Below are 12,078 nucleotides of genomic sequence, written 5' to 3'. Positions count from 1 at the left end.
TGCCACAATGGATTTATTATCAGAAGAAGACAATCAGCCATGGGTGTGAACATCCCAAGTGTGTTTGTGAAAGCATTTTCAGGACCGCCTCGGGACCAGCTCGGGACTTACATTTGGGCCTCTTTAAAGTACAAAAGGGAACAGTGTAAATGTGTATTTCACCAAATTATTACTTCATGTGGTTAATTTAAGTTTAAAAATTATTATTAAGGTTTTAGTTACTGGTTTTGTTGTTTTTTTTTAGTTAAGTTTATAAACATGTAAGGAGAGTGTCCATGGCAGTTCCAGATGACATCACATGGGACCAGAACTGATTTTCAAACACAACATTCATATATGGGCTTCAGTACTCTTTGAATGCAGTGATATCATCCCATCAATATGTCATCTCAGATGGAACAACATTGTGTTTTGTAGGCTTTCTTCTGATCTAATCGGCTATATTGGATCAACCAATATTTCACACCCATTATATCTGTCTCAAGTTTGTCTTGATTGTCTTGTGTCTTTTGATTGTCTTGATTTATACCTGGCTAGTCCTAAATGCCCTCTTTAAGTTATTAGTGTTTAATCTTCCAATCTCTTATTGGGAAAAAAAATAGCCAAACATTGGCTTAAATTTTTTTTACTAAAATGATACTTGGTAAACAGTACACAAATGTTTGCAGTGAGGTGGTAGCTCAAGCTTTAGGAGACTGGGCCGAGAAGCAGAGGGCTCTTGATTCAAGCCCTGATGTGTACAAAAACAAGAAAGATGTTCTGGTAGCAGTGTGGTGCCATGACACCTTCGGAGCACTGCCAAGGTACCCTTGTAATGAAACCCCCAAATGTTTACATAGTGTCCAGCAATGAGTTGGTTATTCTTTCAGAGGTGTGTCCTGTCTTCACCCATATGCAGCTGGGATAGGCTCTAGTATCCTCCCCATGACCCTGAAATTGATAAACCAGTCAAGAAAAAACAGCATTCTCTTGGTTCACTCCACCTTCTGACACTATGTTGTTCGTGTATCTTATTGCCTATGGTATGAACCATGTCTATGCTTATTTTAAATGCTTTAAAGGGAGGCTGTAACTTGTGTGCTTTTTAATTGCTGGTTCCACTTTACAACTACATACGGTACTGTAAATAATTGCTGCACACTGGGAGTGATGCATTCTGCCTTACTAGTCGATCACTGGGTGTTCGATCAGATATACCACAGCCAGCAAATGATTTTTGCTGACCTAGTGATGAGGCAGACACCAAGAGAAGTTAGGAGGACAAGCAGCCAGCAAAGAATTTCCAAACAAAATGCATTTGTGGTTTGGGAGGTGAGGGGCACATTAACATGTGTTAATCCTTCAAAGGTGGGGCTGGGAAGTGAGGGGTGTGGACGCTCCTCAAAGCAACACGCAGAAGCAAAAATCTAGGTACCTAAGTAAAAAGTGAAAGCTCGAAAGTTAAGAGTTTTGAGTAGCAGAATAAGCAGTTCAAACACCCAACCACACAGTGGCGCTGTTCAGCTCTGGAACAATTACTGGTACAGCCGAGGAAGAAACATCTGCGTGTACGCATGCGCAAAAGTCAGTCAGCGTTTGAGCGGGCAGATTCAAAGTATAAACAAGATGGATTTAATGTCTGCGTTACAGTTTTTGAAGCTACAAGAAATCTCGCAGGGTGAGTTTTCGCATGTTATTCGAAAATATATCGACATTTTTCTATTTTAAGAATTACCAGTTCCAACATTTAATTAATTTCAAAAGTCGCGGTGCGAGTGTAAAATATGACACTTAGTATGGCAGAGCTTTCAAAGCCAACGCGAATTGTCGGAATAACATTAATTTGTAGTTTAAGAGATCAAATGTTCAAAAATGAAATCAAACATTGCCTTTTATTTTTCAGAACTAATTCGCTTTGCTCTGTTGTGTTTAGTAATTCACCCTTATTGAGATAGTCCTTGAGTTAGAAAAACGTGTATACATTACAGAAATGAAGATAATGAGAGATGTCATAAAGATTATTTTCTTCCTCAGTGTCATTACCTGAATATAGTCTATTAAATTTCACGGTGTATGTCCACATTCTATTCCTTTGTGGTGTTTGCACATCCTTTCATATTACAGTTGATGTGATCAATTGCTATTTCTCCCAAGTGTTTGCATCACATCACATGATGTTTTGATTGTGATTTTTAGACTGGGTGGATACCGTTTGGGATTTAGAGTTCACAGAAAGAAAATTGCTGGATAATACCATAGAAGAGGAACTTGCAATTAGTGGAGAAAAGGCCTTTCTAACCCTGTACAAATGTGTACTGGCTCATTCCACCGACCAGCAACAGCCCCCTAACAGAGATGGCGCTTCACTGGTAAACATCTGTCCTCGTGCAATCGTGCACAACTTTAAGCAGCAGCATTGAATACAGACTGCTTTCCTATGTTAAACCACAGAGTATCTGGGCTATTCTTGGAGAAAACTGCGTGTCCGTCAAGTCATTGGTGGCTGTGTTGTCCTCCTTTATCTTGGCTGGAAAGACAAAGGTGGCTACTGTTCAGCAGAGGGTGAGCAGTCTGCATGCTGCCTCTGTCTACATGCTGCTGCTGGGTATCCCAGGTAAGCAAATCTAAAATGTAGGGGGCTTTGCGCAGTTTTCATTTTTAACTGAAATTACTCAGTTAAAACGTGTTTGTTTCAGCCACTGTAAGTGTATTTATTTCCTCTAGGAAGCATTGCCAGCAAGATTTTCCATGAGGTTTTGCTGGACACATGCACAGATTTGCCGTTGTGCTGCTGGCCGCAGGATTCTGGAAAAAAGCGCAAGAAGGATAGCCAGAGAAATTTTCCAGTTGAGGGAAAACGCTCCAAACCACAGCGGAAGGATGCTGCCGAGGTAAACTTCCTAAGATCTCTAAACACCAGTTAAAGGTGTGACTGTGTTATTTGGTAATTGAGTGACTTAACATACACCTTTACAACATAAAAGGATAGCTCAGGACTAAATCCACTTTACTTAATCTAAATCTTAGTGGGTTAAATTCCATGTGTAGCATGGGTACGGTGGATTTAGTGCCATGAAAGGAGAGAGAACAGGGTGTATACTATAGAATTATTAATATGGTAAGAATATGTATTTGGGTAAATATATATCTAGTTTGCAATTTAATAAATTATATATAATGTATTGTCATTATTTAGAACATGAAACTGCCCATTGCTCTTCAGGTCTTTTGTGTGATTTCATCATCAATTACTTATCAAATGGTAGCAGCAATAATTTTATAATAATTTTTAGTGTTTTATGGTTAATGGTCATTGTATTTGAATGAAAACCCAGACCCTTTACTTATTATTAGCTGGAAATGGATGATGATGATGTCGAGGAGGAAGAGGAGCTTAATTTCTCTGGCCAGGATTGGATAAAGATTAGAGATGCTGTGGTTCTCCTCATTCAAAGCCTCCTTAGACTACTGCAGACTTTTCCACTCAGAGACAGACCGCAGAGCGCCAGCAACTTCGCGAAGGTAACTGCTTTCTGTCAGCACTCTCAGGTCAGTCTGAAGCATCTTCATGCAGGATATTTAATTTTGTTTCCTCTAAAGGTTTTCAGTAAGCTGCTCTACTTTGAGCCGGTGGTTGGACAGCTAAGCTTCGCTCCTGTTCAGTGAGTTGTTGAATGTCTTCATCTGTCCTTCAACAAGAAAGATGCTTTTGGTGATATCGATTATTCTGTGTGTGTAGGGAAATCACAAAGTTGAAGAGTGTGCCCGAGATGGCTTTCTACGGCCTGCAACTACTTTGTCTGCCAAAACATGGAGACCAGAAAGAAGTAAGGTCCAAATATCAAAGTTCACAGATGGGCAAAACTCCACAATCTGTATTATGCTACATTGTTGCATTATGCTGATGCTGTTTCACAATGGATTGCTCTTGTAAAAGTCAATGGTCACTCTATTTCAGTGTGTTAAACTTGTTTTAGCTAATAGCTAAATTATGTAAGAATTAATTTTGGCATGACAAGGTCTAATAACATGTCTCATATTAGGAAACATTTTAAGCAAGACCAATTTATATCAGAGATTATTACTTTCTGAATCATTTCAAAATAACATTTATAAAACCTTTTTAGTCAATTGCTTAAAAGTGTTTTTTTTGATGAGTTGTTGTTCTTAATGCCTTAAAAAACTGGATTATAATTTAATCTGATATCTGTGGTTCAGTCCCTGCAAAGAGTTTTCCACCAACTTCTCTACGTCGTACTGATGATGAATAAAAGCAACATAGGGAAGCCGACCCCGCTGTTACCCAGTCGGAGCGTCGTGTCAACACGCCACCAGACTGTTCAGTTTATTTGGTAAATGGCTGTGTTCTGCCGAAATATTCAAATGATTTTCCTCTGCCTGCTTTATTTCATGTTCAGTCAAAGAGATTTTCATAGCAATGTTTGGTCTAATCTAAATGTGGATAGGGTAATTTTTTTGTGTGTTGGTGATTACAGTTATCTTGTTCGTGAACTGACGGACCTGGCACTTCCTTTTCTGCAAATCCTACTGCAGCATCTCTGTTTCAATGTAAGTGCTCCAAGAAAACCTTTGCAGAGATGCACCTCATAAAAATATGCGGGATTATATCAGGGCAACCTTTTAACAAGATACTGTAAATGAGAAGGCTTTTTTATGGCTCTACAGTAGCTGTTATTTTGTTTCTGCTGTGTAGATGGTGGAAAAGAGTGATTTTCGAATGCATGGAGCTCAGGCTGTTGGTATGTTGACATCTTGGATGAAAAGTAAAGACTATGCCTGTTTCGTCAAATGGCTGGCTAACTTCTCCAAAAGCTCAAAGGTAATATAAATGTATCTCCCCTGCTGGCTGAAAGCAGAATAGTTTAGTTTAGCAGATACAACAGTTGTGCTGTCACTTGTTGGAACATGTAATTTCTGTAAAACCAGGTAAATTTCTAATCTAAATTCCAGTCAAGTAAAAGCAAGCAATAAAATGTAATATTCTTTTTTTGTTTTTACCCCTTTTCACATAATTATAGCAGTCTGTATGATTTAATTTCTGATAGTACCTTTAAATAAAATTTGAAATGTATGGAATGTAAATGTTTATTATTAAATATTTTTGTCATTATATGCTCCCTGTAGATGGTCCACCGCTTGTTCTCTGTAGATGTGGTGATGGTACTGCTTGAACAACCAGAGAGGCGGCCAGAAGATTGTGAGGACCCAGAGTTTGTCTGCTTCCTACCACACAAATTTCTCATCCAAAACCTGCTGTTTGCTCGACGGATCGACAGCTCCCCGACCGTTCAAGGACATGCTTTGGCCTGCCTAGCTCAGTGTCTGGAGCTGCCTTCGTTCAATGCCACTCGGGCCGTTCACAGCCTCTTCGCTGCTAGTGAGAAAAGTTTATTATATAAGTTCATGTATAAAGAACTGTGGCATTTTTAGTGTTTGAGTAAATTGTTGATGAATACTCTTGATATTCTAAATGTTTTCTTTCTCTGTTTAGCTGGAACCCAGACTGTTTTGGATGCTGAAGTTACAGAAGGTATTCACTTTTATTTGTTTAGACGTTTTTCCTCAGACAACAGAGTCATTTTTCAACACACATCCAAACCATTTTTGGAAGGATTTTCATTATTACAACTGCTGTGACAGAAAACATCTTAAATTGGAAAAATGACAGAATACGTAATAAAAGTTGTTTGATCAAAGTGGAAATTTTTTATTAGGAAGTTCCAGTTCCCAGCAGACTCAAAAAACTTACCGGACCCTGCCATTCCGGACAGTGGAGATCAGCAGCACCGATGTCTTTGACTCTGATGGTAAAATAGAAGAAATCACCCCAAGAGGTCACATTAATGCACATGTGGAAGGTGTTTACATCAGTGTGATGTGAATTATACATTTTTTACAGCTAAAGAGAATCTGGCTCTTCTTCTTCTGCGGGTTAAAGACTCAAAGACAAACGTGAGAAAGTCTGCACTCCAGGTAATAAAGAAATTCATCCTGGTTCTAACAATTCTGGTAATTCATGTTCCTCCGGTTCTGCGTATGGGCTCACATATAACTTTTGATATTGTACTTGTACCTGTGCCATTCCCCTGCAGACACTGGTGGGGCTTCTAAAACATGATGTCATTCCCATGAGCTGGGAGACCTTGGCTACGCTGTCCGAACGCTGCAGAGATCCGTCTGTGTCTGTGAAGAAGAAGGCGCTCCATTGTGTTGACGAACTGCTTGCTGTAAGTCTGGAGGAAAAGAGTGAAGACATTCTTCAAAATAAATTCAACATTAACCATTTATTTTAGGCTAAACCAGAATGCCACGTGGTGCAGAAGGCATGGCTCCAGGGTGTGGTGCCAGCAGTGATTGATTCTGAGAGCTCAGTCCAGGACAAGGCTTTGGAGGTTCTGGACCAGGTGTTGCTCAGCCAAGTCAAGCTGTACTCTCCCAACTGCCACCTGGACACGAGTCAAAGACTTGCCTGGGACCTAATGAGCATTCTCTGTCACGAGTGCCAGGATCTTGGGTCAGATATGTAGCCTGTTTATAGACGCATTCTATTTGAAATGGAGGAGCCATCGATTTTGTTTGAAACAATTTTACTTTGTTTCTTGACCAAGTTTCAAAGTCCAAAGTAAAGAAAAAATTGCATTTGAAAAAAAATTCACATCAAAGCCAACACTGAAAATGTTAAATAAACTAGGCAAAAAAAAATCAATTTCAAGATTATATTGAAAACTACAAAAACTTTAAATATATATATATTTAAAAAATGTAAGGATGTTGAGATGAAAGAATAACAAAAAAAACAGAAAATAATTTTAAGGCAGAAAAATGTAATGATCTGAGGCTGATTGAGGTTTAAAGTCTCAGGTAATTTCTTATGAGAAAGCAATAACCTCAGAAGCAGTTCTTTATACAACCTTTTTTTCTCAGTCGATATTTCAGCAGGGCCATCACCATCTGGTCCAAGCAAAACAGGTTTACACCAGCATTTCTCGCCAACTTGATTTCGCACACCGAGGCTGAACACGCCGCAGGGGCCTGGCTGCTGCTCTCTGTGGTTGTTCCATCATCGCCTAAGATACGATTTGACAAGATCCTGGAGGCCTGGGACAACATGTTCAGGTGTTTGTGACGCCCCTTTTTATTTGCATTGTGAGCTTGGTACGACCCCCCCATGATTTGTGTAAAAACTCTTTTGATATTAGTTCGAAAGATATAACTGTGACAACCTGCTGCCATATCCTGTGTGTGATGGGAGACATTGCTACACATCTGAATGAAGACACAAAGACTAGGATAGTTGGTACGCGATGAATCTTTCATGTGGTACAAATGCTTGGTGGAAGTGGGGTTCATTATATCTGTACTTGCAGGTGATTTGATGTCACGCCTGAAGACTTTTACTTTATCGCTGGAGGTTATCTGTGCTGCCGTGGAGACTCTTTGCCAACTGGGGTACAGTGACGACATTAAACAGACTCAGGTTGGAATCCTTTGTCTTCATCTGCAGTGTTCCTGTCAAAATGCATAGAGGGGAACACTGTATTTCTGAGTTTATTACTTATTCTGATACAGCCATAACCGTAGTCAAGCGTGACTTTCTTTTCCGTCATTTTTTTTCTGGTTTTATTCAGAATTTTCTGAACACACACTGTGGTGAACTGGTGTCTGTGTGTGAGGCATACCTTGGTTCCATCCTCCTGAGTGAAAATGGAACCGAGAACCTCAATGAGGACCTGATGGTGAGAATTTTCCCTTCTGACTACACCTCCTTTATTTGGTAATGGTTATGAACACATTATTTACCAGCAGTTCTTTACAGGAAGCCACTACATAGTCTTTAAATATGTGATTTTAACACATATTCTTCAGAGGAATTGGAGAATACTGAATAAAGTGGTCCTCAACCGTTTTCACAATTAGTTTTTGTGACGCTTTGGATGTAAAATGAATCTGTTTTGTCCTCCAGGTGAAACATCTCCACACTCTTGGCGTAGCATCATTGCACTGTCCTGCCAAGGTCAGCAAGAGGACAATACTACTCGTGGAGTCTGTCCTTACTTCACATTCAGAGAAACTATCTGGTATCAATGATAATGATGATCTAAAAGCACGTTTGCTATGGGATTACACCTATTATGCTTAATTCTTCATGTTGGGTATTTGCAGAACACCAGAAAGAGGTGCCGGCATCCGTGCCTTTTTCCCAGTTTAAATCAAACTCTCTGCCAACTAAGGTCAGAGCACATGGAGTCATTACGTTAGGTAAACACCCTGAAGCATCAACCTTTCCTTTCTACTCTGTTATCTCCACTCTGGAGCCTCCACCCCAATACTGTCTGTTGCTTTTAGGTAAACTGTGCCTGCAGCATGAGAACCTGGTCCAAAAGTACCTGCCAGTATTTGCTAGGGAGTTAGAGGTTGGCACAGAAGTTGCTGTGCGCAATAACGTGGTGGTGATCATGTGTGACCTGTGTGTTCGATACACCAACATCGTGGATCTCTACATCCCCAACATTTCAGCATGTCTGCGAGATGATGAAGCTGTCATCAGAGAGCAGACCCTTATCATGCTCACTAATCTGCTCCAGGTATGGGCTGCTCTGCTCATTCTATATGATGTAACAGTTCTGTTTCATCTGGGGAACAATATTTGTCTGTGAATGTTTTTTCATTTTGTTGAAAAGAAGATCTTATGAACTACATCAGCTTTGCTTATCTCGAGTGATATGAAGAGGGTCCCCACAGATCCAGAAAAAGATTTAAAATGTCACGATATAAATATTATTGGTTACTGTGTTTAAAAGCCATATGTTAAAGAGAGCAAAATAACTTTTGATTGTGTGGCAAATTAGTATGAACGATAATGGCAAAGAATGTCAACACTAATTTATAGGTACATGTATTTCATAAATACCAATATGAAATTGAATCCAAAATGTTATAATTCTGAGTGTTAAGAGAAAGTGTCCCGTTGCATCTAGAGGCCGAATTTAGTACCACCAAACAAAATGAGCTGCCGCTGGCTTGTTCGCATGCTAAATCTATGGGAAAACCGAAATATTAAAATAAATATTCTCACAAATTCCTTTATTATGTAGGACTCATAACTTTTGTATATCAGTCTTGTTACTGTCGACACCAATTGGTGTTTTCAATTTTCTTTTGTAGGAAGAATTTGTTAAATGGAAGGGCTCCCTCTTCTTTCGGTTTATGATGGTCCTGGTAGACCCAGTTCCTGCCATTTCCAGGTAAACCTCACGTCATCGAATTCAGCAAACAAGTAAGTGTAGCTTTACATCACACCTCCTGTTTCTTGTCTTAGCTTAGGTCAATACTGTCTGCTGCACCTGCTGCTGAAGAAGAACCCAGAAATGTTCAGCCAACACTTCATTGAGTGCATCTTCCACTTCAACTCCTACAACAAGCATAAGCTGTACAACAAGTTCTCACAGAGCGAGAGGTACGTTTCCTGTGACGATTACTGGCTGTTCTATGTGTTAATTCAAAACTTATTGTGATGATTTAGAGAGAAGGTTCGGTTCTCGCTGAAGGGACCCGAGCATCGTGACAAGCGCTTTCGGATCTACCGCTTCCTCTTGGAGAACTTTACAGACACCCAGCGCTTCAACATCACTAACAAAATCAATCAGACTGTCTTAGGTGAGTGGCGGGGCATCTGTAGATCTTTCTCTGGGATTTGCTTTTGGTCCCTCAGCAGAAAACGGTATCTTACTTTTCTCTCTCCCAGCATGCTTTGCGGATGAGGAACTTCCTCTGGACACAGATGGTGCTGAAATTCTAGGAGAGACTTTTAATATATTGAGCCTGAAGGAGATGAAGCTGCAGGCCATATCTAGCACAGCTGGGGCAGGGGAGGAGCCAGAAGAGGAGGAGAGAATGGCCACCATGGCGAAATCTGTGCTGCAGGCCGCACAGAAGAAAGTGGTGTCACAGGTGAGCACCCTCAACCCTTGTGTTGGTTTGTCATAATTGCTGACAAAAATTAACAAGTAAACAAACAATGTATTATTCTTCAGCTTTAATTTTCAATTTTATTCCGCAGGTCCAGAAGAAGGTCTTTATTGAGAACACGGTTCCACTTATCATCAGCCTGAAGAGGCTGCTGGAGCAGAAACATTCTCCAGTCCTCAAAGACCTCATGACCTACCTTCAGGTGAGACATGTTCTCCTTCACTGTATGATGGAACTCTCTGAAATGATGGAATTTGACTATTATGCCCCCCCCCCCCGTGTGTGTGTGTGTGTTTTCGTTTTCCTTAATGTTGACCTGACGATTTTCCCTTCAGGTCACGATGCAGGACAACAGAAATGAAGTGAAGGTGTTCTTCGCAGGAGATGAGCAGCTGGCGGCCGAGGTGGAGTTTGCCCTGAAGACCACAGAGAAAGAGAGAGAGATGGTGAAACAGATGGAGGACTGTAACCTGACAAGAGAACCCAGGGCCTCCACAACACAGGTCAGAACACATAGTGGTGACTGATGATCAACATCACATCTGTTGCTTCTAAATGACAAACACCAGGATTTTTTGTTTTGTGGTGTGTTTTTTATCCCCAAAACCTCAAATTAATCTGAATGAGTGGATTTGTAAACTGATGTTTACAGATGTTCCTGCAGTCAGTAAACACATGTGCTATTGCTCTCTTTAGTCCTCAACCCAGAACTCACCTGTGAGGTCGAGGCCACTCCTCCCATTCACCTTCGCTACACCACAGCCGCCTCAACCCAACCTCACCTCTGCTAGACTGATGCAAACCGACAGGTGGGTGTGCTGCATGTACCCTGGTGCGCAGAGTGTGTCTCAGTTTTCCGTGACCTATGCGTGAACCTTTTGATCTATCCCCTATCAGCCGTGTGCTAAAGTCCAGAATAGAGAACATCCAGAAGTCGATCATACTGGAAAGAACAGGTAAGGAGCAGGAAGTGCGATCAGATGGTGAATGTGCCAAATCTGCCCGAAAAACATTTGAGAGCTACCAACATTCTTTGCGTTCGTATGTGAGACGGCAGAAATTTCACTTTTCTGTGCCAACTTTGTTCCGATTTTCAGTGATGCCTAAAGGAGCTGCAAAGGACCGAGCAATCAGCACGCCGAAAGGTCAGTGAAAACTTGTAATTCCCTCGAACCTTTATCTCAACCCTAACTGTCCTCTCGTTCCTATAACGCAGGCATAAGTGTGAATTTAACCTTTGAGGAAGGAGTCAGCGCCATCTTCAGCGATCGGGGAAGAAGTGAGATGTCTTTCTGCAACTGCTCTCCAAGTTGTCAGGCTTGAATTTTAACTTCAATCAACCGTGTTTGTATCGTCACAGGTCTTGGTGGGGAAAGCAGTATCCTTCATGTGCGTTCAAAGGAGCAACAGTGAGTGCTCGTCTGCAAAAATATCAATTTGAGTTTGAAGTTTTAAAAATCTGTAAAATGTGTTTGAGCGTTTGCTTCAGGTAGTAGAAAATAATTGCATGAAGAACTGAAAAAGAATTCAGACCTTTTTAAAGATGGACCAAAGTCCAGAAACTGATCTGTGGCTCCCCCTGGTGGTGGACTACACTAGTTGTGGAACCAAACTGATGCGGTTTAAACTTGTGCGTTTCAGAGCTCCCGGATTGAGGCAGTGGAATGTGCAGTCTCCTCTCCGCAAGAAATAGTCTATGGTTTAATCAGATCATGTGTTCTTTGTACTTCTTTGTCTTTTATTCTATCTTTATCCAAAACCTATATGTTTGCAACTCATTTTAGTCTCTATTATTTTGCTAATAAAGTTATAATACATGTGTTTATCGTCATTTTTTAAGGTAGCCTGTTGTATTATAATGATTGACTATGGTTTGTAATAAGCTACTTTTCAGTGGTTGCTTTTGCTGCTGCGGGTGCGATGTGCCTCGAAGTGTCCAATAAGTCTCCCCGCAGGGATCCAAGACTTGAAATCATAAGAGTTTGTTTTTGTCGTGTAGCGATGGGACGGAGAGGAAGAGGAGCAGACAGTATCAAGCAGAACAGGGGTACGAACAGGCGACCGGAAAAACTGAAATTCTCCCTTTTAAAATAAAGTCATTTTCCATCA

At 40.7% G+C, this 12,078-nt stretch overlaps 1 protein-coding gene across 1 annotated transcript; it reads left to right on the top strand.

The window, feature by feature from the left end:
* The first annotated feature begins 1,132 nt into the window (after window positions 1-1,132).
* ncapd3 (non-SMC condensin II complex, subunit D3) lies at window positions 1,133-11,789 on the top strand. Its single transcript, XM_011603154.2, has 35 exons — window positions 1,133-1,657; window positions 2,176-2,348; window positions 2,431-2,593; window positions 2,704-2,870; window positions 3,334-3,501; window positions 3,580-3,641; window positions 3,719-3,806; window positions 4,198-4,331; window positions 4,476-4,548; window positions 4,694-4,819; window positions 5,125-5,377; window positions 5,492-5,530; window positions 5,715-5,807; window positions 5,900-5,973; window positions 6,093-6,227; window positions 6,294-6,514; window positions 6,925-7,116; window positions 7,200-7,297; window positions 7,368-7,477; window positions 7,629-7,736; window positions 7,964-8,078; window positions 8,164-8,259; window positions 8,347-8,585; window positions 9,166-9,245; window positions 9,320-9,457; window positions 9,524-9,657; window positions 9,746-9,951; window positions 10,061-10,171; window positions 10,305-10,472; window positions 10,666-10,778; window positions 10,867-10,925; window positions 11,067-11,114; window positions 11,186-11,248; window positions 11,330-11,378; window positions 11,611-11,789. The coding sequence occupies exons 1-35, from the start codon at window positions 1,606-1,608 to the stop codon at window positions 11,660-11,662; spliced, it is 4,200 nt and encodes a 1,399-aa protein (XP_011601456.2). The 5' UTR covers window positions 1,133-1,605; the 3' UTR covers window positions 11,663-11,789.
* The last annotated feature ends 289 nt before the right edge of the window (window positions 11,790-12,078 follow it).

Source organism: Takifugu rubripes, chromosome 4 (assembly GCF_901000725.2).
Source record: "Takifugu rubripes chromosome 4, fTakRub1.2, whole genome shotgun sequence".
Classification (NCBI taxonomy): Eukaryota; Metazoa; Chordata; class Actinopteri; order Tetraodontiformes; family Tetraodontidae; genus Takifugu; species Takifugu rubripes.
Note: the sequence above shows the minus strand (reverse complement) of the source record. Positions and strands in the feature narration are given on the sequence as shown.

Excerpts from the sequence above, each read along its gene's own strand:
- ncapd3 (XM_011603154.2), top strand. The coding sequence starts at position 1,606 with ATGGATTTAATGTCTGCGTTACAGTTTTTGAAGCTACAAGAAATCTCG. Across the intron at positions 2,871-3,333 it reads AGCGGAAGGATGCTGCCGAG|CTGGAAATGGATGATGATGA; the intron begins GTAAACTTCCTA and ends ACTTATTATTAG. Across the intron at positions 11,249-11,329 it reads CTTCAGCGATCGGGGAAGAA|GTCTTGGTGGGGAAAGCAGT; the intron begins GTGAGATGTCTT and ends GTATCGTCACAG.